General features: G+C 35.2%; 1 protein-coding gene across 1 annotated transcript in view; it reads left to right on the plus strand.

The window, feature by feature from the left end:
- The window catches only part of btbd11a (BTB (POZ) domain containing 11a), a 131198-nt gene that overhangs the window by 99433 nt on the left and 6363 nt on the right, over positions 1-25402 (plus strand). Inside the window, exons 3-14 of the mRNA XM_016244953.1 lie at positions 7558-7765; positions 12655-12807; positions 14119-14284; positions 16089-16178; positions 17400-17501; positions 18154-18273; positions 18933-18982; positions 21112-21160; positions 21635-21902; positions 22986-23164; positions 23975-24080; positions 24759-24861. Coding sequence (XP_016100439.1) covers positions 7558-7765; positions 12655-12807; positions 14119-14284; positions 16089-16178; positions 17400-17501; positions 18154-18273; positions 18933-18982; positions 21112-21160; positions 21635-21902; positions 22986-23164; positions 23975-24080; positions 24759-24861 — 1594 coding nt within the window. The remainder of the gene's footprint in view (positions 1-7557; positions 7766-12654; positions 12808-14118; positions 14285-16088; positions 16179-17399; positions 17502-18153; positions 18274-18932; positions 18983-21111; positions 21161-21634; positions 21903-22985; positions 23165-23974; positions 24081-24758; positions 24862-25402) is intronic.

The following is a 25402-nucleotide window of genomic DNA, read 5'->3' on the forward strand; positions in this document are numbered from 1 at the left end:
TCTGTAGTTTTTACAAAATAATTTTGGCAGCTGTGGTTGCCAGAATAATTTTGTAAAAAATACAGAAAAACTGTAAACACATTTACGGCCAAAAACTGTACAGTTTACAGTATAAAACTGTAATTTACAAACAAAAAAATTATAATGTAAACCAGTAAATTCAACAATTCACACTGCTATTAAAATCTGTTTTGTACCTTTAACATATTGACAACCACCATCATAATGCAGGTGGTAAAAGAGAATCAAGAGAATCAAAGCTCATCACAAGTAGCTTCACCACAAGCAGAAGTATATACTAATATATAGAAGGTGCACAGAGTCATTCATGCAAACACAAAACACCATCATGGTAACACACATGATACTTAAATAATGCATTAAACTTTCATTAAACAACAGAAAATGTAACATAAAGCCCAAATATACATAACTAATAACAAAAACTATTTAAAAAACATGATTATTTAAACAAAATACTTTCAAATGTGGAGTGTCATGCAGGGAATTCTGGGAATATCAGTTTACAGTTTTTGACTGTAAATTATACATTGATTTGTTATTTTTACTTCTAAAAACTGTAAAATTAACAGCATTTTACTGTAAAATTACATGAAATGTCTGGTTAGATATTTTAGTTTTTCCCTGTATATAGTACGGGAACTTACTGTTAACCTATTAACAGTTTTTTTCCGTAGCGTTTTTACAAAATTTTACAGTTAAAATTACACTTATTTTTTACAGTGTAGTGTAATTGCTTGTAATAGTGAAATGAATATGTGGGGTTGCTTAACTTTTGAAATACACACATAATTTAAAATTCTAATGCTAAAACATGTCCAAATCAGATATGACTCAATAAAGTTATGTTAAAATCTTTTCCTTGTTTTTATCCTAATCAGCCAAGACATTGTGTTAATCATTTTTTTGCATTGGTCCAAAAGTATCTGTTATGCAGTCACAAGATTATATTTAAACAGTTTAGTCACAGCAGCTTGGACAGGCAAGGTTGTCGTTGGATCATTTTTTCACTGTGTCAGCAGGGAAATCACATGCTTGATGTTTTATGCACGGATTTTTATGACAACATACAGTACAGTATGAAATATGCATTTACCATATGTTTGAATATTGATAATATAAATGTGCACTTGAGCTGTGCTCCCTTCCAGAAAAGGAGGTGAGAGCCTTCAAAATTTAATGAGGCAAAAGTCTTGTGCTGCCTCAATGGAAAAATATCCCACGAGCTGTGCAGCAGATTGCATAGCAAGGTGCCTTTATTTCACGGTCAAAGGAAAACCCGGTAATTATACTGAGAGGGAGTAATTATAAAGGCTCCGGCACTATTTCCTGTTGCTTTCACATTGGTGGTTACTACTGAGACACCTCCATTTGTCACGTTTGTAGAGACAATCTCTTATGCAGAAATTTCCTTCGGCATCCAGCTAGGACTTGCCTAAGATCTAAGGGGAAGTTTTTGTCAACACGGTAGCAATACTTTTTTTTAGGAAAACAATTGCAGTGTATGTGGTTCAACATTTACATATTAGACTTAAAAGGATAGTTCATCCAAAAATGAAAATGCACTCACCTTCAGGCCATCCGAGAGATAGATGGGTTTGTTTCTTTATCGGAACAGATTTAGAGAAATTTAGCATTATGTCACTTGCTCACCAGTGGATCCTGTGCAGTGAATGGGGGCCGTCAGAATAAGAGTCCAAACAGCTGATGAAAACACCACAAGTCATAATTGACATGACTTCAGTTCATCAGTTAACATCTTGTGAAGTGAAAAGCTGCGTGTTTGTAATAAATTCATCAAGACATTTATCAAGTCCTCTATTACTATAAAAACATTTTTAAAAAATTGTCTTTTCTGAATCAGGAGAGAAATATTCACAGATTAAGCAACGTTTACAAGTGAAAACAGTCCGTTATTTAAAAAAAATATGTTGGTGGATTTTGATGTGAGAAGACAATGGGGGATACGCTTTTTTGCTGGTGGAAGCATTTTTGTGGATTATAAACTCATACTTTGGCCAGAAGCGACGTTTTTAAGTTAAAAATGCCCTAATGATGGATTTGTTTCTTACAAACACATCTTTTCACTTCACAAGACATTAACTGATGCTCGTGTGGATTACTTACAGATCATTGTGATGTTTTTATCAGCTGTTGGACTCTCATTCTGACGGCACCCATTCACTGCAGAGTAAATTTCCAGTAAATTTTCTTTTTTTGGTTGAAAAAATGATTGACTCACCATCATGTTTTTCCAAATCCATGACTTATTTTTTTCTGTGGAACACAAAAGACATTATATATAAAACATTTTGTGTTTTTTTTTAACGTTTAAACATATCCTCATGCATTTTGCACACTTCCAGAACCATTATGTAAAAGAACTATCACATAATTTTAGCATTTAAGAAATGTGATTAAATGAAGGACTCTCCTGAGCGCCTCAGAGGTTTGTTGTATAAACTTTGCTAATAAGCATCCTCAGACCCAGGTCATCTTACTTCTTCAGTCTCATTTCCTAGCACTCAAGAGCACTGCTGAATGCACATGGCTTGCATTATATTCCCCATGTCACCCCCAGAGATCAGTTTTATGAGATGAGTTGTCTTATATCTGACATCTCAGCATATTTCATCATAACATGAGATTTGGGGGCATAAAGGTAAGCCAGCCTGCCACTCACTAATCCTACTCTGGCTCCTTGGGAGCCACTGCAAAGGTTTCCCTGTAGGAGAGGTACCATCATATATGCACAGGCCTGTAGCCAGCCATGAGGTCACCGAGGTTCGGACCTCGGTAAATTTTTCATGTTCAAAAATAAAATTTGTTCTGTGGATGGCTAGTTTGCTGTTTAAAACTCCTCATAGGAGTGTCTGCAAGTTTGCAAGAATGTTTAGCGCTCGTAGTATGAAAATGATCGCTGCGAGACTCAGGCGGAGTGAACGAGTCTTCTTGAGAGAGTTGTGAGTGAGGGCGTGGGCGCAGCCTCCGTGTTGCCAGATCCAACTATTATAAGCGTTTTTGGACTTGTCTTTTTCACTTAATTTGACACTTTAGAAAGTTAATCGAGTGGAAAGTTGCAGTTTAGAGTCAGTGATATCTTTATCTTATCTTATTTCCAAAGATTTGAAATAATTTCAGTTTAATTTTATTTATTTTTTGGTTTTTATTTGTTTTATAGCAATATCTGGCAACACTGCATCGCCTACACTTAAACTGACAGTAATCAAAAAAGCCCAAGGGTTATTGCTGACAGGATACCACATTTGGTAAGGCAAACGCAAAAAAAAAATCATGATATTATCTGTAAGAAACATTATCAACGCTGCCAAAAACAGCATTTAACACCAGTACACAGATCTGTAGAACAAGTAGGTTACAGAATTAAATGGAATAGCCTTCTCAAACACTAACAATGAAGAAGTCTATGCTATTTCATTCAGTAGCCTATAGTAGTTAAATTTTCAAAAAGTCATGCTAAAAACATTAATAAAAAGCACTAGACAAAGTTATCATCAATGATTATTAATGAAAACTATAGCAGTAATATGTATTGGTGCATGATTAATAAACAACTGATAAAATTATCCACCCCTAACCTAAAATACAAAAAAAAAATTGATGCAATAAATATGGTATCCCTCCAAAACAGAGAAAACATCTTTCACAAACATCTACATGTCTGTCCCTTTATAAGTGTTTATAGTGTAAATAATAAGTTGTATTTGTAGGGGTTATTGTAATAGAACAATTCTTAACCCCACCCCGGACCGCACTCATTTTCAAACACTGGCTACGGCCATGTATATGCATAAAACATGAGAAAACCTTAGAAAGCAACACCCCTGGCTGCTGGAATCAGGGTTTAGGCTTGCTTCAGGATAAATAAATTGACGTGAATCCCAAGTTCAGTGTTATACTCTATGGTTACTGTGTTTTGCATGCCTGTGGTAATATATGTGATTAATTAAGGATTATACAACAGTTCATTCAGGTCCATGAATTTAATATACAGTGCAACTGGATTTTTTTACTGTTTGTATCACTCTGTTTGTCTGTGTTTGTGCCTTCCAGACAATCTGTCAGTCTGTGTATTAGTGGTGGGGATATTTTAGTGACTCTTTCTGAAAGTTACATTGATTTGCCAGTAGGTGGCGACAGGTGGTGACTGTATTTATTAATGAGTTACTCAACTGATTAATTCAAGAGTGCTGATTAATTCAGGAACGGAAACAAATGACCATCTTTATGAATTAGTAATTGAACCATTTACTTAATTCAGTCAAAAGCGTAATTTTATTCAGACACAAAACAGTTCTTTAACAATACCCAATTGGCCTCTAACTTTGTTCTGAAATATTTCCATTGGTGAAGCAAAACTCCAAAAAGTAACTGCCGATATTGTGTTTAAACTATAATTTACTTAGTATTAACGTTTGTTTATTGAATTGTTGTACAAAAGCAATATTGCACTCACAGTTACATTGTCCCTGTGCACATACAAGAAGAATGACACAAACAGTTTGTCAAGTTAAATTACAAGACTTGAACTGTTTTCTGAGTGTCATCATTAGTATATAGTAACTGCACTAAGAGGATGTAGTTATGGCTTCCCAGAGGTGGTTATTTGTAATGGATGTCATGTTGTAAATGTACCCATAGATGAGACACTATGTGCTTCTGGCCTCTGGGTGATGGATATTGTGAGTCGCCATTGTTAATGGCGTCAAGTCCTCAGCTAGATGAATCATGGCCCGCAGTGATAGTTTGCCTTTATAATTCCGGTCCACACAGCCCGCATAAGGTGGATGAGGCAATCATCATTCTCTGGAGGATTCAGTATGACAGCCTCCAGAGAGCATATGCATACGCAAACACACTGCATAATTTTGTTTGTGTATGTGTGTGACTTTTAAATGAAGGCACCTATTTCAGTGACACATTCGCTGACTAGTCAGGCATAACCAGTGATTCACCAGCCTTGATCTCTTACGGATTGCCTCGCTGATGGGTAAACCATTGTTGGCTTTGACCTCGAGTCAAAATCAGAATCACGATAAACAAAAACATATTAAACTAAAAATGGAGAGAAATTTGATTAAAAATCAGCAACATTTATTGCTTTTGTTCCCTGTGTAATTTCTCCGCTTATAGTTCACCCAAAATATAAATTCTGTATTAATTTCCTTACCCTTGTCATTTCAAATCTGTATGACTTTCTTTATTCTGCGAGAGATGTAATAATTTAAAATGTATTAATTAATAAATGTAAATAAAAACATTTTCATTTATGTTTCATTTTATTTTTTTAACCATAATTACACTAATTCTAATGTATAGAGACCGTATGTGAGAGAGAAGGTTTGTAACATTTGTATGTTTAATGGAGGCAGATTATAAAATTAAACAAACAAACAAAAAAAAACTTTTTTTAACTACAATTGGCCATTTTTATTTTATTTTAATTTGTTTTGGACTCTATTTTGTCGATTTGTAACATTTGTATTTTTAATGGAGGCAGATAATAAATAAATAAATAAAACTAAAATTGATTTGTGGCAATCTTTATTTTATTTTAATTCCTTTTGGACTCGGTATATTTTAGTTTACTTTTCAATTGTTTCAATTAAGTTTATTTTTATTTCAAATAACAATAGTGGTTTCCCTTTAGTTTCAATTGTAGCTTTTTGATAACCATAATTACACTGATTCTAATTATCACATGTGCATGTTTAATGAAGACAGGTTATACAATTTAAAAAATATGATTATTTTTAATAACCCTAACCCTAAATCTGAAATTCATTTGTGGCCAATCTGATTTTAATTCATTTTGGAGTCAATAAAGCAATGTCTTTTATATTACTAAGCGAAGGCTATAGCTTCAGATGAATGGTGCTTGGCAGTGCTTGAAAGATGTGTTTCAGACCATCTGGACAGGTGAAGAGATGTGTGTTTCTGTTCATGAGCAGTCTAACATGCCTGCTGATCATTGGTTTTAAGCAGTTGCATCTTACTCAAAAAATTTTTTTAATATATATATATATATATATATATATAGCCTATATTATGTAAGGCATGTTAACTCCAAACTCTGCTTTCAAACATTTAAATTCTTAAACAAAAAAATAAGCTCTTAGGGACTATTAGAAACCTGTGCCTGATTGCCTTCTTTAAACCAGCTCTCCTCTATAAAATTTGAATGAGGAGTGTACTTGGAAAGAGAGTAGATTTGCTCTTGATAAGGCTTTCCTTTGGATAATTCACAAGGCCATTATAGTAGCACCGTCAGTGTAGCTGTGTGTAAGGAGGGGTGTGTGTGTGTGTGTGTGTGTGTGTGTGTGTGTACGTGTTTAAGAGAAGGGCGAAATGGAATGTTTGTGTTTGCCTGATGGCGAGTGATATTCACCAGCTGCTGCCTTAGTGCTTCATCCAATAAAATTAAGAAAGCAGCACACACACAGACACAAGTTAACAAGTTAAGGTTTAAAACAGAGTGTACAGACTTCCTTCTGCGCACATTATCAGTAATTGCAGTGTGTGTGTGTGTGTGTGTGTATGTTGTTCTGTTTCTAACTGCTGAGATTTCCGAAGAACCAATTAAATTTTCCTTTGTTTTGTGAAGAAGGCTCAGTGATTCATCCAAGCTAATAATTTTATCAGTAAAGTTAATAATTTGTGTATGTGTGTGAATATAAAATAGGTCTCGCCGACTAATAATTTTGTACAAGTATTCACATGTAGAAACACAGACTTCTGCCATATGCACAATAGGTCCATCATTTTGTTATAACTTCTGTTATTTGTCGTATTTATATATTTTTTTAAATCATGTTTATTGTAGTTATATTTATTACTTTACTCGTTTATAATATTCTGTGTGTGTGTGTATATATAAATGTTTTTAATGTGTGTGTGTGTGTGTGTGTGTGTGTCCCTATGTATACATCATAACACATTCCATGTTTCTGTCTACCAGGTGTATTATTATTTTTTTTTTTCTATTTATTATTTAAATGTAGCCAAAATTTATGGGGAAACGTGTGAGAGAACCCAAGTCTCTTCCTCTGGATTAGTGACCTTTCAAGCACTTTTAGTCACTTTACACTTCTTGAGTGTCTGTTACAGAGTTTAGATGTGCTGATTTCAGAGAAGAGCTGCATATTTTCAGATCCTTCTGTTCTTGTTGAAATTTTAGCTTTTGTCAGTTTAAGGTTTAATAGAAATATTGTGACATTTTGGCAAGTTTCCTTTCCATAAGATGAGCGATATCTTCTGTATCCCCGTACCAGATTTCGGTGAGAAAGGGAAAAGGTTGTTATCCTGTAGCTGTCATTTCCTGCTGTAATGAATGTCTAGCTGTCAAATGTGCCACTGTCTGTGTCTCTTTGTGCATGCTGTGATGTATGAGGCCTCTAGTTTTATGTCAAAGACTGTCTAAAAGCTTTATTTGATGCAAAGCCACAGTCTCGAGGGGGGTCTTTGTGAAAGTACATTCTCATACATTCAACCACATGTCTTTACTGCCCCCTGTAGGTGACCTTGTGTCCCGTGCCATGCATCACCTTCAGCCTCTGCACATCAAGAACCCCAGCAATGGAACGCCTGTACACCAGAACCGCACCGGCACTGTGCACTGGGAACCGGAGGCCCTCTACACGCTCTGCTACTTCATGCACTGTCCTCAGATGGAGTGGGAAAACCCTAATGTTGAACCTTCGAAGATCACCCTGCACAATGAGAGGTGAGAAGCATGAATGTATAAGAAGCATGAAAGTTGCTACATCACGGTAATGCAGTTAATTAAGGCAGCACAGGAAGTTATAGAGGATTCATGTAGATACATGAATCTAATATTTAATTTGTGGTGTTTGCTAATGCAGTCATCACTAGTATTATTACTAGCAATATCCGAGTTGGTTAATTGGCTGTTATTTTGATCATAGCCATGCCCTGCTTGACCATTCAGGCTACAGCTTTGTAAACTGGTAATGCACATTTTTCATTTTCAATTTTTTTTACAATTTTTACACAAATATATATGTATGTGTGTGTGTGTGTGTGTGTGTGAAAATAAAAATCATATTTTTTTATGATTAAATTTTTTTTATTTTATATTATTTTATTTTACATATTTACTCATTTTATAAATTTAATTTGCATTTATTTTACATGATGATGATTGCAACAAATTATTAATAGACATTATATACAATATAAATAAAACATTATATATATATATATATATATATACACACACACACACACACACACACAAAATAAAATTTTTATTTTTTACTTTTTAAATATTTTTGTATTACTTAATCAATTAGGCACCCCTCTTCTCTGGTAACTTGTATTGACCAGTGAAAACAGTATATTTTTCACTGATTATTATTAGCCATAAGAGATATTTGTTTAAGTGAGTCCTGAACAATACAGTGCAAAGGGGAAAAAATCAAGTCTTTTCACCTGGCACATGATTAAACAGCTGAAAAATCCCATGGTTTTTCCTCAAGTAGGGGCCCGTCCCTTGTCTGTCGACCAGAATATCATAAAGGCTTTTGCAGCCACTCAAAAACCGCATAGCAACCAGAAACAACCACATAAAACACTTTGGCAGTGTTATACAGCATCCAGTGACCCGATACATGATGGTGGCATCATTTTCTTCAGATGACATCTAGTGCACTGTTGCTTTGTGCAGTGTGTCATTGTTCTGTATGCCAATTTATGCCCAAGGGTTTTTCAATCACTGTGGGGGTTGCTTCAGACTGCATTCACACTATAAGGGCACAGGGATGCCAAGGAGAACGTGATTTAGACGTCATCTTGAATTCCCTTGTGTTGTGTTGCAGCACAATCAATATACAGTAGAACTCTTGACTCCTGTTGGAAGTAAGGAATAATTGACAACGGGCCGTTGAATTATTAGAAAAATAATGCACACCCAAGGTGGTGATGGCTATTTTTCTAATAAATCAACAGCCCGGAGTCAATTATTCTGCTTATACTACGGTTACCACACCTCAAGACATCGATCAGATGATATATTTAAAGGGATTCGTCCGGTTTTTGTACTTAAATCGCTATTGTGAGTAGAATTATTTCTTCCGCATCTCATCCAATGCCTCTTTTACTAGTTCCAAAATGTCATTTTAAAGCTGGTAATGGAGGCTTGAGCCGTTGATAGCATTCTAATGCCATTATTAATGAAGTTATTAGAAAGAGAGCGAGAGAGACAGAGACACACAGAGAAAGAGAAAGAAAGAGAGAGAGAGCTTGTGCGAATTAGGCTACCTCTGTGCGTCCCTCAACAGTGTTCTGCAGCAGCGTCTCTAAACAGCCCTGTTATTACCGCGCTAGTGAGAAATGTCATGTGTAGCCTTTAAGTTGCTACACTATATAGGCTAACTGATAAAATCGCCAGGGCGGCGCTGACAACACCTTTTTGTGCAAACTGCGTGACCGTAGTGTGCGTGTGCGAGCACGTGTGATTGCAGTAATTCCTGTGTGCTGTATAGGTACTCTATGCTAATTTCCGTTATTACAGTTAACTATGCAAAGTGATATGGAACTGTAATGCGGTCAAGTGAGCTGCCTGGAACTACGTTCGCCGTGCGTTTCCCTGAAAATAATTACACATCTCAGAACGTTCGTCAGCCAATCAGATTCAAGCATTCAACGGCCCCGTAGTATAAGAGAGCATTAATGGATTGCTATAGAGTTATGTTCAGCATTCGCTCCACATTGATATATCCATCAGGACAACTCGTCCCAGACTGTCCCACATCACTCAGGTGTGATAAAAAGCCCCCATCCAAGGACCCTGTGGGACGCCCATGCAATGCTCGACAGAATAGGTGCATGAGCAAGCTGCCTTCATCCCCAGGGACAGACAGTCTGCTCCATTTTATTCATTTCTTTCTTGGCCTCTCACAGAAGAATGAGAGAGTAGAGGAAGAAATAGAGAGTGAAAGATGAGAGAATGACAGAAAAAATAAAATAAAATAGATGTTAGGTGAGGACAGGAATAAAAATGAGTGGAGGGGTAATGAATAGAGATGGAGAAAGAAAACAAGAGATCAGAGTGAAGGAGCGTCTGGAGAGGTTCAGGGTTGTGGCTTTAGATTTCAGACTTCAGTCGAGTGGACTGTTGTTGATGTGCTCAGTGACATTTCATCAACCTTTTAACTTTCCTGCTGTAGAGGGAAAATACACCAGGGGCACGTGAACACTCATATCCACATGTAATTTTTAGCCTGTTTTGGTCCACACACTGTACCGCACAGTTTCTAACATGAAATGCACTAAATTCCTAGAAACAATTTTCCTAGATCTTAAAGACTTCTTTATTTTAAAAGAGGAACCGTTCTCAAAACGGGGATTTGGGTGGTAGCAATATTTAATAATTTTGAGATTATCAATATCTACCTTTTAACTTTTTTATATATTTATTATTTTTTTAATATTATTTAGTTTATTATTTTAGTTCTTTAGTATCAGTTATATATATATATATATATATATATATATATAACTGATACTAAATAACTAAATTAATATTGATGAATAACTTTATTTAATATTTAATAAATTAATATTTAATAAATGTAATGTTTTACAAAGCTGTCTTATTAGAAACGAATGCATAAATTTGAAACTAATAATTTTTTTTAAACTAATACATTTGAAATGTAAGTATAATTAAGTATAAAAAATTAGTTATAATAATATGTAATATTATATGCAATTTAATAAATGTTATATAATAATATATTATAAAAATATATAAAACTATTATGAATATTATGATTTTGGTGTATGTATGTATGTATGATCTTTTAATAACTTGACAAATAATATCTTAATATAATATATGTTAAATTTTATACATATAAAATGTTAATATTCTAATAAATTCTAATAATATATAATAAAATATATTAGGTATAATAAATGTTATATCATATAAATATCATATAAAACTACTATAAATATTGTGATTGTATAATATAATAACTATAAAGGTATATTCACAAATATAGTCATTCATGGGGTCTTTTACTTTCTGGTCTGGTTTGTTCTTGTAATGTGGGATGCCTGCTGAGATGTTTGACGTGATCTTTTTATTGTATTTCTCCTTAGTTCAGAGCACCATGACATTATTTCCATAGATCAATGGAATTTATCTCAGCAAAATGTTTGTGAGGACTTTTACATTTTTCAGGAGACCCTTGATAGGGCAACTCCCTTCCTCTGGTAAATAAAAAGTTGTCGAAATCTACTGTGCAACAAAAAACGTCTTCTCTTTCCAGCCAGATGTGGCTTCACTTTCAAACTCCAGACTGGAATGAGAACCACGTCCTTTTCCTCCAAACATTTCTTCGAAGGGAGGGGAGCGGAGAAGCACATTATTCAGGCAGAAGAGAAACAGAGAAGGGTTTGCGGTTTGTTTTGGCAGGCTCTCTTGCGGTGGGTAGGTGTCCGGGTGGGGGGGGGAGTGTGGATTGTGCAAAGCTAGCTGTTAGACGCAAGTCACAGGAAGCACAATTAGATGAAGATAGAGGGTTCAAGATGAAGCTTGACGGCTTTGTGCATATTTCTAGGGTCAAATGCCTGCTCCTTTTTATTTATGTCCAAGTGTATGCACTGACAACTCGAAAATGTTTTTTCTCTAATTTGGAAATTACAATTACATGCTTTGTCCCACACACTGCATGTTTTTCACATAGATGGGTGTGTAAAACAAGTTTGACACAAAAACAAGTGTAGGCGGACAAAAGCTGTGAAGATTTTTTTTTTTTTTCAAACTTGAAAGCCATAAACTGAGGCCAGTTCACACTACTGTGTATGTTTCTCATATTGTCATATTATTTAGCTGATGGCATTATTAGCATGTTGATCCATAACAACCCTGCAAAACTCGGTTAAACTGCAGTGCAGGAATGCTGGATATGCTGATCGGAATTGCTTGAAGCAAAATATTCAACATACAAAGACTTTCATGGTCATAGTCATCGTGACTCACTGCAGTTGAGTCAGCTTCCTCATATTCCTCGACCTTTGCCCTGTAAAGAATAGCTTTGAAACGTATATATTTAAAACCGGTGGTTGGTGCATTGAAAAAGTGTAATAGAAGCACTTTTGCAGCTGTATAATGATATTTTTGCATTCAGATTCATCTGTTTATCTGTAATGAGAGTGTTTTCTTGGTAATGAGCAGCCCGAGTTTCCCAACTTTATTTTTCTGACTGAAAACTTGTCATGATGGCAACAGGTCTTTTATATTCTGCCGCTCTAATTAGATGCAGCTTAGCGCTGGTAATTAGTAGCAACTGTAATCCCACCAGAGAGCTTATGATTACTTCTCTAAAGTATCCTAAAGCTGCACGCAAACAGATGTGTCCATTCAAATTGGAAATGGCAAAGGTGATTAGAAGAAACAGACATGCTAACAGACAAAGGTTTGAATACATTGGACTGAGTTTGTTTCTTATGATCTTAAAAACCTTTGATTTGAAGGCTTAGTGCTTAAATGCTAGAAATGAAGTTTGTGGGCAAAAATAAATTATGAAAACAATAACTTAATGTAAATTATGGGGTAAATATTTCTCTCTCCTGTCTCTGCAGGCCGTTTCTGGTGTTGCCTCCGCTGATGGAGTGGATCCGGGTGGCCGTGGCGCACACAGAGCACCGCCGAAGCTTCTCTGTGGACAGCGACGATGTACGACAGGCAGCCCGACTGCTGTTACATGGGGTGGACTGTGAGCCGCGGCAGCTGAAGTATGTTTGGGATGCAACGTCACTTCCATATATGCACAAACACACAGTCGCATACTATGCACGTAGAATGCCTAAATTAACAATTAGTCATTCGCTGAAGGACAGTACACACACACACAACATGTACTCATACTGCATCCTTAATGAATTAAGTGTCTTTAACTTACTGTGTGGCTTCAGTTTCCTAGTGACAGGCTCTGAAGTGCTATGTTAATGGCTTTTTACATGGTCATAGTTATTTTCTGGAGTTATTTTCATGCTGTTACCTTCACAGATGCAGGATGTCTTGGCAAACAAACAACATTTCATGTCAGGGTTTCTTTTTCCATGGAAACAAATCTTTGAAGTGAAAGCTGGCTATACTAATAATTTAATTTAATTTAATTTAATATTTTAATAATTTTTTTTATTTTAATAATTTTTTTTATTTTATATTATTTTATAATAACATTATTTTGTCATATTTATTTATAATATTTTTATAAATGTTATACGTATATATGTGTGTGATATAAATAATATATATTGTATTTGTACTTTTTTTATTATATATTCAATATATATATATATATATATATATATATATATATATACAATATATATTATATATAACAAAGATTTCAAGTAATTATTAATATACATTTATAATATTTTCATGTGTACATAATTCATATGTAACATGGAATATAAAGAATTTTTATATTTATATTTTAAAATATCACAAGTAGTATTTATATGATGTAATGTACTGTCAATTACATATTTATATAAATGACATTATAAATTATATGTAAGTGTACATACACACACACACACACATGTCCAAAAGCCTCTAAGTGCTGTCTGAAATTTTCATCTAAAATGAGCATTTTTATCAGGCTCCTATGTTTATGTTCAGTAATTTTTAGTAATGTTCAATAATTACTCTAATGGTAATGTACAGGTCCTTATTCTATGCAATTAAAGTGAAATAACTGAACATAAAGATTTCAGATAGCACTTAGAGGCTTTTGCATCTGAAGTCTTCATATATATATATATATATATATATATATATATATATAATATTATAATATTGAATAAAATATATATATAAAAACATACCTAATTACCAGCACTACACTGTATCTAATTAGTGTGGCAGAATATGACAGATCTTTTGTATATATTGTTATAAAATAAAATATAAAAACATAAAATAATTAAATTACCAACTAAATGAAAAACATAAAAAACACATAAAAAATAAAAAGTAGTATTTCTTGTTTGGAGGTGTGTAACTGGGGTCTGGGCTGTCCTTTTATTTAACAGGGTAGACGACTGCTTCTGTGCCACACGGAAACTGGACGCTGCATCCACAGAAGCTAAATTCCTGCAGGACCTGGGGTTCCGGATGCTCAACTGCGGACGAACTGACCTGGTCAAGCAAGCAGTCAACCTGCTCGGGCCAGATGGCATTAACAGTATGAGTGAACAGGTGGGCACTGATATATTTACACACACATGCACACATCCATTTGTGTGACATTCAGGCCTGACTTTACTAGATTTTTATCTTACTGAGTAGATTTATTTTTTAGATTAGGAATACTATATCTCTGACTTCTAAAAATTGTTGTCCTTCAAACTGGCATTTTGATGAAAGATCATACAGTTCCCTGTCATGGGAACTTTGAACTGCGTCCTCTAGGGGTTGCTATGGGGAACGCCTCGTCGTGACCCGTGTCTGAAGCATACATTGAAAAAACACCAACTCATTGGCCGGCGACAGCCATGACGTCACTTCCCCATAGCGACCCCTAGAGGACGCAGTGTCTCGTTCCCTACTCAGGGAACCATGGTTACATAAGTAACCTGAGACGTTTCTTTTCAGTTCTGTTTCTACAGCACCTTTTGTTTATACACTGACACTTTATGATATGGTAGCCATGTTAGTCATTTTAAATTGAATAGAATTAATTACAACTCCAACAACATAATAACAGAGTGTAATTATGAGCAGCTCCACAAAATTGTCATGAAATAATTACACATCCATTAGTATTAGTCAGCACATGCACTGTAATTACTCCCTGATGTAAATGCCGATGTAAACTGTGACTTTTCTCACATCTGTATTCCATTGTTGGCTCCTTCGTCTGTATGGTATCTGCCTCAAACCATTAAATACTTGAGCATCAATGACATTTCTGCAGCATGTCATTTAAAGAAGAAAAATGCCCTAGTGGGTTTCTTATAATATTATATGTGTGAAGAAAGATGACCCACATAGACATTTAGAGGCTAAGAAAATAAATAAAGAGTTGCATGACCTTTAAATAAGGGAAAACGCTTTAAATCTGAGCCGATCTGTGTAGGAAGAATCTAACGTGATAGCAGTCGTGACACTTGGTATTATGAATCAAATAGTGTCATCCGTATCCGGCGCTGGGTTCGTGTTATTGTCACAATCTGTCTTGAATACAGCAGCCAGTTTATGCAAAGAATGACGGTGACATGCCGACGCTGACAAAGTGGATTAAACTAACATGTAAAATTGAAGCGACACACAGGCAAAACCAGACAAACGCAGGGAATGTGATGACAAAGACAATCGTTGAGTCCAGCTGGGAATCATTGAGAGTAACTCTATCTTACTCCGAAAGAGTTGCTCCGAAATCACACTGGCAAATATGGTGCTTGTTATTTCAAGAAGAGCCTTGAGGGAAAGTACGTCTCAACTGACAAATGAATCTCCTTCTTCATGGTGAAATCTGTTTGCAGAACTGCACGCTCTTGAGTTAGTCATAGAATAAAGTGTTTATAGTGAGTTTTAAGGCACAACATGAAGCAGAGTGCTTAAACCCCTTCCCCTGTGGTAAAATCACCATAACGTAGAGGATCATGAGCCTTATTACTTTATTAAACAGTATATAAATATAATTTATTATAAAAAAAATGACTCTGAAAAGGTATTAATGGTTTATGTTGTCCAAAGATGTTAAACGCTGTAGGCTAATTGCTGACTTTGTGCTTTCATGCACTAATGCTTATGTTTGTGTTTCACTAAAGTAGATTTGATGGCCTATAGAATGAAATGTTTTCTGTTTAAAGTGCATTAATTGAGCATCATCCATAAAGATTAGTGTTCCACTCAGTTCATCAAAAGGGACACTTTAGGGTTTTAAGAGACTGTTATTTTCAGACTTTTTGCTCAATAGCCCTTAACTTGTGCTGCAGTAACAGGGCTCATACTATGGCATATGTACTGTAGGTGATAAGTGTTTTTGGTTGCTTTTTAGGGCATGACCCCTCTTATGTACTCGTGCGTTCGTGGGGATGAGGCCATGGTGCAAATGCTGCTGGACGCTGGAGCAGACATCAACAGTGAGGTCAGTATTTAATGGTAGACGTTTCTGTCTTGTAGCGTGTTGTTGCTCTGTCTCTATTAATCTTACTAACCTGTCTCTATAAAAAAAGCTAACTAATCATTCTGTCATCTTCCCGATGCTGTTTGCATGAGCTTGTGTAGAATTAAATAGTGGTCGTATATGTATGCAGGTGTGTCTACTTAGGTTCTCATGGATCTCATGAATATTTAATGAGATTACAAGCAAATACCATAATTTTAAATATATAACCTTTTTACTAGGGTTAATTATTCCATATTAATATTTCACATTACACTAATGACAATTTCAGTGAAAAATTCACTCATGCAAAATGTAATAAAAATAATTGATATAAATTGTATAAAATGTATATAAAAATGTGTGTAACCTTATGTTCTTGACCGTTTTTGTGAAATTCACTCCTGTATATGTCATGATGGGATCTTGTGCTCTTTAACCTTTTGTCGTCTTTCTCGTTTGACCCTTAGAGGACATTTTTATATGGAGTCGTTGACTTAGGCAAAGCACCAAATGCATATGCAGTGACATTACCTTGTTTTACAAATTGCTTTAAGCTCAAGAAGAGTATCAGCAAGTGGGCAGATGTGCAGTTATTTGCCTAACGTTTCCTTGTGCAAACAATTGTTTAACCTGAATCAATGTGTTCCAAAAGGTCATGTTTGCCTAGACATGAACAGATGCCTGCATAATTTACCACTGATTACAGGAGAGCTGAGTTTTGCATGCAGTACAGCTGTAAGCGTTAAAGCCAGACAAGCCTTCTTTTTTTGGTGCTTTGCACATGAGTCACTTCTCACTTACACCTCTAGCGTTTGAACTCGCTGCCAATTATTCTTCCTGCAGTCTTCGCGTTATCGCTATGAAAACCGTGAACTAGACTAAACTGTGGTCAGGATTTTGAGTAAAGCGAGGAGGGCATGTAGGAGTTGTCCAAAGGAGAGCGAACGGCAGTAAACTCTAGATTAACGTGGACTGGATGGAAAGAACAAAACAAGCACTGGCTCTTTCTTCTTCTCTTCGCTTGAATTAACAAAACAGCCAGATGGCGGAAGAACTTTCCAACTTTCCACTCACTCATTCACTCATTCCTTCCCCTTTTTTTCTTGCTCGTACTCCTGCAATTCCGCAATTGGAGCTCAGTGTGCTGGTATATGATGGCTGAATTTTTCTCTCCCTGAACTTCACCTATATGATTCCCAGGTGCCCAGCTCACTACACAAGCACCCCTCAGTTTATCCTGACACCAGGCAGGGGACTCCACTCACATTCGCCGTGTTACACGGACACGTCCCTGTCGTGCAGGTAGTGGCGCTGTCAATGATTTGATGCCTTCCACCTTTGCACTTTCCTCAGTTATTATTATGATGCCACCATCATAATAATAATGGCAAAAAAGAAACAGTTTGATGTTAGTTTTGGGCTGGATGGTGCTGCCCTGGTTCAAATGAACTTGGAAGGGTGTAGATTGGTATCAGGAATAGGAAGAATGAGGCCAGTTTATTGACTGTGCACTCTATTCTTACCCCAAAAGTGGAATAAAGTCTTACTTTGACTATAAATCTGATGACCTACTAAGGCCCACTTATTTAGCTTCTCCAAGAAAATGGAAAGGCAAGGTGATATTTCTTGGGATGCATAATTTCCCAGAAGCACACATCCACCACAGTAGGAGATAAAAAAAACTAAATCCTTCTTTCTGTAGGAATAATTTCCCATTTTCTTTTTTGAACCAGACAAACAGACCAAAACCGTGCACTTAAAGCATCAAGAGTGAAAGAAATTATGACCAGATTACCATAAAATGTTTGCTAGTTGGAGGTGGCCTAGATGATGAAAAGAGCAGGCTAGTTTAATGCAATTACAGCATTTATATTTACCGATGTCTTGGTGATATTAAAGTTAAATCCTCTGAAATGTGTTTTCTAATGATTGTACTTCTCACATTATTGAGCAGCTTCTGCTGGATGCCCCAGCAAACGTGGAGGGAGCGATTCAAGATGGAGCAGAGAACTACACAGAGACGCCTCTACAGTTGGCGTCTGCGGCAGGTACCATAAAACATCTCATCAACACAGTACAGTGACCCCAAAATGTGTCCGGACACTGAAACCACACAGAAAACGTGCAAATTTAATTGATTAAATATCAAAATGTCAAATCAAGTGGTACCTGCAAACATAGAGCTAAATAATAAGACAGATTTTAAGTCAAAGTTATTTTATTGGATGTTCTGTTTAAAGTCAGTTCCCATCAAGTTAACACAGTCTAAATTCTTTATCTTAATTTTTACACTAACTGATGTTAGTGTAAAATTGATTGACTGTAACTGAATTTTTTACACTTCATTCATTATGTTTTATTTTATTTATTGACATGATTAAGACTAGACTACAATAAAATGTTCACATTTAATTTATTTTTGTTTATTTTTATTGATTTACATGACTGAATTAATTTACCTAAATAACAAAAAGTTCACACTTTATTCATTTATTTATTTATTTTTATTGATTTATGGACATAACTATGGCAGGACTTTTTTTTTTTTTTTTGCAATATATATATATATATATATATATATTTGACTTTGACTTTGCTGTGTTTGCTAGCTTCAAAATAAATGTCACTTGGTTTGATATTTATGGTTTGATATCTAATACAGTGACATTATGCTGTGGCTTAAGTGTCCAAATACTTTATAGAACCACTGTAAATTATCTTTATGACTTGCAGCGTAAAGAAATACAAAAACTGTACCTTTACCTGGTGCAGTACCCTCTCAGGTACATATTTGTACCTTATCCACCACAAAAGGGTGCATATTAGTACCTTAAATAGTAAATGCAACTGTTTTAGCCTATACAAAGAAAGTCAACGCAGTCCAAAACAACCCTTTTCAAAACATTTTCCAGGGTCAAAATGTGCACTATTTAGGGGTTAGATAAGGCACTTTTGAGAGTACAGCCCTAGTTACATTTACATTATGAAGACTTCATGTGAGTGAAATCTTTGACGACATAATGAGTGAATATGTTTTTTGTGCATTAGATGAACTTGCTTTAGATGATTTTGTACGATACATCCAGGCCCCATTTTTAAATGGTTACATTCTGTTCCCTTTGTGCCACTAATTTTGGTAAAATGGTCCTTGCAGACTGTGGGCTGACAAACTGAAGACATTATACTTTTGTGCCCCAGTCTGGTTCCAGAACCGTAATAGTATTATTCAAAGACTGATGGGGCTGCATCGCTCTCAAGAGCCCTTTACAAACTTGCTAGTGAGCCTCAGCGACAGCAGCTTTTTTTTTTTTTTACATCCACAGTGTGAATGTGACAAGTCCACATGGTGGAATGATGTATGGAAACCAGTGCCAAATAAGATTTCATAATCCCGGCTGTGGCAGTCCTATGAATATTAATTGACCTGAGTGATATTCATTTGCATTTGCCGAGTTTATTCCAGCATAATGCCAAAAATTACCTGTCTGCCCCACTTAGCCAACAAACTCTTGAAGACTTGGGTAATTCGGGTTTCAATCAGCTGGTAATGAACACCTTTATGGTGATAAAAACAGATGGGGTGCACAAAAATTGTATCATCTCCTGCAGAGGAGGAGAATGAAGCTAAACCGATTGAGCCAAAATGTCTAGAAACAGGTTTAACCGTATGACTGTGTTCCCCTGTGACCCAACAGAAATGGCTACGGATGGGATTGTTTGAGCCTCATCGGATCCAAAACTCATCAGGCCTCATTGATTACGCCCCATTTGCTGTTTGCTGGGTCAATTACCCCCACTGTTAGCATTCGGGTTTTCCTTCTAATGTAGAAACACTTTCTCCTCATTACTCGATGTGAATGTGCACAGGACAGCCTGCTAATTTACATTAGCAAATCAATGTGGGGACGAGTTGCTAGACGTTCTGAATACTTTTTCCTGGTAAAACAAGCAACATCAACATCATGGGTTTGATTCTCTGGTTTTATATGCTATTAAAATGTGTACATTCATTTTTATGACCTGTTTAAGGTCATAAAAACACATGGTTATGATTGAATAAAATAATTGTTTCACAACACTTTATTTTTTGCACTATGATCACATGATTGACTATAACAGAATTTTCACACTTCATTAATTTTTTATTTCTTTTTATCAGTTTCTTGACATGATTATGATTGACTAAAATAACAGATTTTTTCCACACCTAATTTATATAGTTATTTTGGTAACACTTTACAATAAGGTTCATTAGTTAAACATTAGTTATTGTATTAACTAACATGAACTAACCATGAGCAATACATTTGTTACTGTATTTACTAATCTACGCTCACGTTAGTTAATAAAAATACAGATGTTCATTGTTAGTTCATGTTAGTTCACAGTGCATTAACTAAAAAATTTTATTCGTGTTTATTCGTGTGATGTAATTTATATAAATATGCTAATTATTTTGGTGCTCAAGAAACATTTGTTATTATGTTGAAAACAGTTTTAATATTATTTTTAATATTGTTGTTTTGAAAAGATTTTTTTTTTTGATGAATAGAATGTTCAAAAAACGGCTTTTATTTGAAATGTAAATCTTTTGTAACATTGTAAATGGTTGTACTGTCACTTTGTCAATTTAATGCATCCTTGCTGAAAAAAATAATAATAATTTAATCTTACTAATTCCAAACATTCGAAAGGTGGTGCTTATTTTTTTTAAAAATCTTTAAAAAGTCATAAAAGTAGTCCATAGACTTCTGACATTATGCAATATCATGTGTTAAAAAATTATCATGTTGTGCTCCATGGTAAACGTAACAGCAGGTTTGGGAAAAACATTATATAATTTGTGAGTGAACTATTCTTTTAATGAGTATGAATACCTGAGTGAGTTTGTTACATGCACTTGCTCCTGCAGGAACGTGTTCCGGAAGCTTCTGTCCCAGGTGGAAAAGGACAAGGGGGACGTAAATAAATTTTATTCGTGTTTATTCGTGTGATGTAATTTATATAAATATGCTAATTATTTTGGTGCTCAAGAAACATTTGTTATTATGTTGAAAACAGTTTTAATATTATTTTTAATATTGTTGTTTTGAAAATATTTTTTTTTTTTGATGAATAGAATGTTCAAAAAACGGCTTTTATTTGAAATGTAAATCTTTTGTAACATTGTAAATGGTTGTACTGTCACTTTGTCAATTTAATGCATCCTTGCTGAAAAAAAAAATAATAATTTAATCTTACTAATTCCAAACATTCGAAAGGTGGTGCTTATTTTAAAAAAAAATCTTTAAAAAGTCATAAAAGTAGTCCATAGACTTCTGACATTATGCAATATCATGTGTTAAAAAATTATCATGTTGTGCTCCATGGTAAACGTAACAGCAGGTTTGGGAAAAACATTATATAATTTGTGAGTGAACTATTCTTTTAATGAGTATGAATACCTGAGTGAGTTTGTTACATGCACTTGCTCCTGCAGGAACGTGTTCCGGAAGCTTCTGTCCCAGGTGGAAAAGGACAAGGGGGACGTGCTGTCTCTGGAAGAGATCCTAGCCGAGGGCTCCGAGACCATAGAGAGGAGAGTACCACAGAACGAAGCCACCCTCCGGACAGGCAAGGCCAAACTAAGGGCCCTCCGCGAGGCCATGTACCACAGTGCCGAGCACGGCCATGTGGACATTACCATAGACATCCGCAGCCTGGGTTAGTAAAAACACTGCATGACTACCACAGACATCAACCGCCTGGCTCACTTCTGACATGCAGCGATTAGTCTCAGCCTCAAACGCCATCTGATGCATATTGCACATAAAAATGACAAACGCTAGTTGAAATTTCCAATATTACGGGCTTATGCCACTTCCTGCATAAGCACACAAAGCCCGTTCTTTATCAGTCCGTTGTGATTAATACTCATGATGACACATTTTTGAGGCTGAACTAATTACTTGCCAAAGTTTACCAGGTTAGTGGCATCAAATCTTTGAAAGACACTCTTTGAAAGATGTTTGAGGCTCTTAGTAGCTAGCAAGACATGAGTATCTATCGTTTATTTTGCTTTGTTTTCTGTGAAGAAATCACTGTGCACCAGTATCACTATGCACCATATTTATCTACTTAAACTAGTTACACTAACATTCAAAAGTTTGGGGTCAGTAAAAAAAAAAAATTTTCTGAAAGAAATTAATACTTTTATTCTGCAAGGATGCATTAAATTAGTTCAAAGTGACAGTAAAGACATTTATATTGTTAAAAAAGCTTTATATTTGAAATAAATGCTGATTTTTGAACTTTTTATTTATCAAAGAATCGTGAAAAAACATGGATTTTTGAAAAATAACCAAATTAAATATTTTTGCATTTTCACGAACGTATTAAGCTGCGCAAATATTTTCAAGATTGATATCAATAAGAAATAAGCAGTAAGTCAGCATATTAGAAGGATTTCTGAAGAATCATGTGAGACTGGAGTAATGATGCTGAAAATTCATTTTTGTCATCACAGGAATAAATGACATTTTACAATAGAAAACAGTTGTTTTAAATTGCAGTTGTTTTTCCACAATATTACTGTTACAGATTTTTTTAAATACTGTGTTCTTTCAAAAACATGAAAAATTCGTACCGACCCTAGACTTTTAATGTGGTTGCAATATGCAACACTTTCTCCTTACAGAAGATTGACAGATTGATGGATGGGACAGGCTTTATATTTTGTGCATGTTGATGGACAGATCGATTCCGAAGTGTCACATACATTAACTGATACGTTGATTCCATATGCAGGCGTGCCCTGGACCCTGCACACGTGGCTGGAGTCCCTGCGAACGTGCTTCGTGCAGCAGCGGCGGCCGCTGATCCAAGGCCTGCTGAAGGACTTCAGCTGCATTAAAGAAGACGAGTACACGGAGGAGCTCATCACACACGGACTGCCACTCATGTTCCAGATCCTTCGAGCCAGCAAGGTCCATTCTCTGGGCTTTATTACAGTCTGAGCCACTTTCAGTCTTTCATTTTACTTCCTGATCATATCAGGAGACATTTATAGATTTTTAGCCACCTGTGCAAGTTTCTGTTTGTTTCTGTTTAAGTGTGAAGCCACTACACCCCCCTACATTTTTTTTTTTTAAATCTTACCCCAAAATGTTTCTATTTAGCTTTGTTTTATTTTAGTTTTAGTCATTTTGGTACTTAATTTCATGTTTCAACTTTTCTAATTGTAGTTTAAGTTTTATTTTGTTTTATTATTTTTTGTTTTATTTATTTTTTATTTTATTTTATTATTTGTACATAATTAACATCAAAGAAATATGTTAAAATACTTTCTTCTACCCCAGCTAATGTTTTCAAATATTATTAAAATAATTTATGTAAATTATACACAAATGTAATTTAAAACATTCAATTTGTATCTTATTTACTGATTTACTGATTGAGGCTTTTGGCTTAGCAGCGTGTGTTTTAGTCTGTCTTATATTACGGCATGGTTTCGTTGTCATATTACCATTTAAATTATTTCGCGGCACTTCAGAATTTAATGTCCCTCGTAAGTCTCTGCATTATTGTTATCGCTGCGTGTCAGTCCCTGACTCCGAGCGAACAGGCAATCAACGTCAGCCACACCAGTTCCAGCTTTCTCAGTAATTAACATGATAAATCCTCTAATTACAGAGCTCATCATAAGTGCCATGTTAGTATTACCGTAGGATTGAATGCATTTTACTTTTAGAAAACAGAAGGTCTAACTACAGCGTGTGTGTTTATGTGCTCTACAGAACGAAGTGATCAGCCAGCAGCTGTCAGTCATCTTTACCCAATGCTACGGGCCTTTCCCAATCCCCAAACTCACCGAGATCAAAAAGAAGCAAACGTCTCGTTTGGGTGAGTCTGACAGTTGCAGCCCCTTGTTAAGTTCATCTTCAAAAGTGACTCCAGCTCTGCCCTGCCTCTACTTACAATATTAATAATTGAATAATATCAAACAAGCAAGAACCTCAATTCAGTATATCAGCAAAACTGCTTGTGCACAACAGTTTTATAAGCAAGAAGTTAAATAGCATAACTTACTTTTTAGACACAGTATGGCCAGTAATTTGGTCTATTCTTGCTCCGATAATGAAAAATAGAGACGACCAGAGCTATCTATTCAATTCAGTTCAACATAAAAGGCCAAATCAGCTTGTGCTGCACAAGGATTCACATTTATCTGAATGAATTGGTCAAGTGCACTTGTTAAATCCATTCAAACTACAGTTTTAGAGCACACAAGGACACTTTTCAGGTAGTTTCTCTCAGGAGACATGAAAATACAATTAAAAAATATTAAATTTTGTTCAAATATAAGTTTTGGAGGAACACTAGTGCCATCTATATTTTGGTTAAGCTATTGCAGTTGTAAAACAGACATGTTTCATGCTCTCTCTTGTAATGTGTTGATGACAGCCTGTCAAACGCAAGACATGGTGGTACTGAATAATGAAGAAGCTTGTGTAATCACTGTTGTGTAATGTTGCATCTCCGACGTGGGGACTTCATCATTTGATTTGTTGCTTCCTACAGATCCACACTTTCTCAATAATAAAGAGATGTCTGACGTGACGTTTCTGGTGGAAGGAAAGCCCTTTTATGCCCATAAAGTGCTGCTCTTCACTGCCTCACCAAGGTATGTCTTCATATTGTGGAGTTTATTACACAGCAGGGGCACCAGAACTTAGGAGTCACTTTTAGCACAGATTTCAAATTTGTTGGCCCACATTAGAGGCACTTTTTATTTTAAACTATAGTTCACAGTAGTTTTAGCTGCTGATATTATTTCAAACAGCATCATTTGTGCTCATGAATTGAATGGAACAAAATTCTCACAAATCACAAGAAATTCAGAAGAGTGAACTTTATTTTTATGAAAAGAAATAGGCAATTTAAATTAAAAATTGACAGATTATATAAAAAATTATATGACAGATATTAAATCAGTTTTGTGTGTGTGTGTGTGTGTGTGTGTGTGTGTGTGTAGCCAGATTAAATGTACATATTTCAATTTTGACATCTCAAGATAATTATTAGAAACTATTAATTTAATTTAAATCATCATCTATCTATCTAGATGTAAAATTGCCATCTGAAAATAATTTCAGTTAATATTTAAATTGTATATATATAAAGAGAAAGCATACACATACACACACACACACACACACACATAT

The sequence above is a fragment of the Sinocyclocheilus grahami genome, unplaced genomic scaffold (assembly GCF_001515645.1).
Source record: "Sinocyclocheilus grahami isolate Dianchi unplaced genomic scaffold, SAMN03320097.WGS_v1.1 scaffold740.1, whole genome shotgun sequence".
NCBI lineage: Eukaryota > Metazoa > Chordata > Actinopteri > Cypriniformes > Cyprinidae > Sinocyclocheilus > Sinocyclocheilus grahami.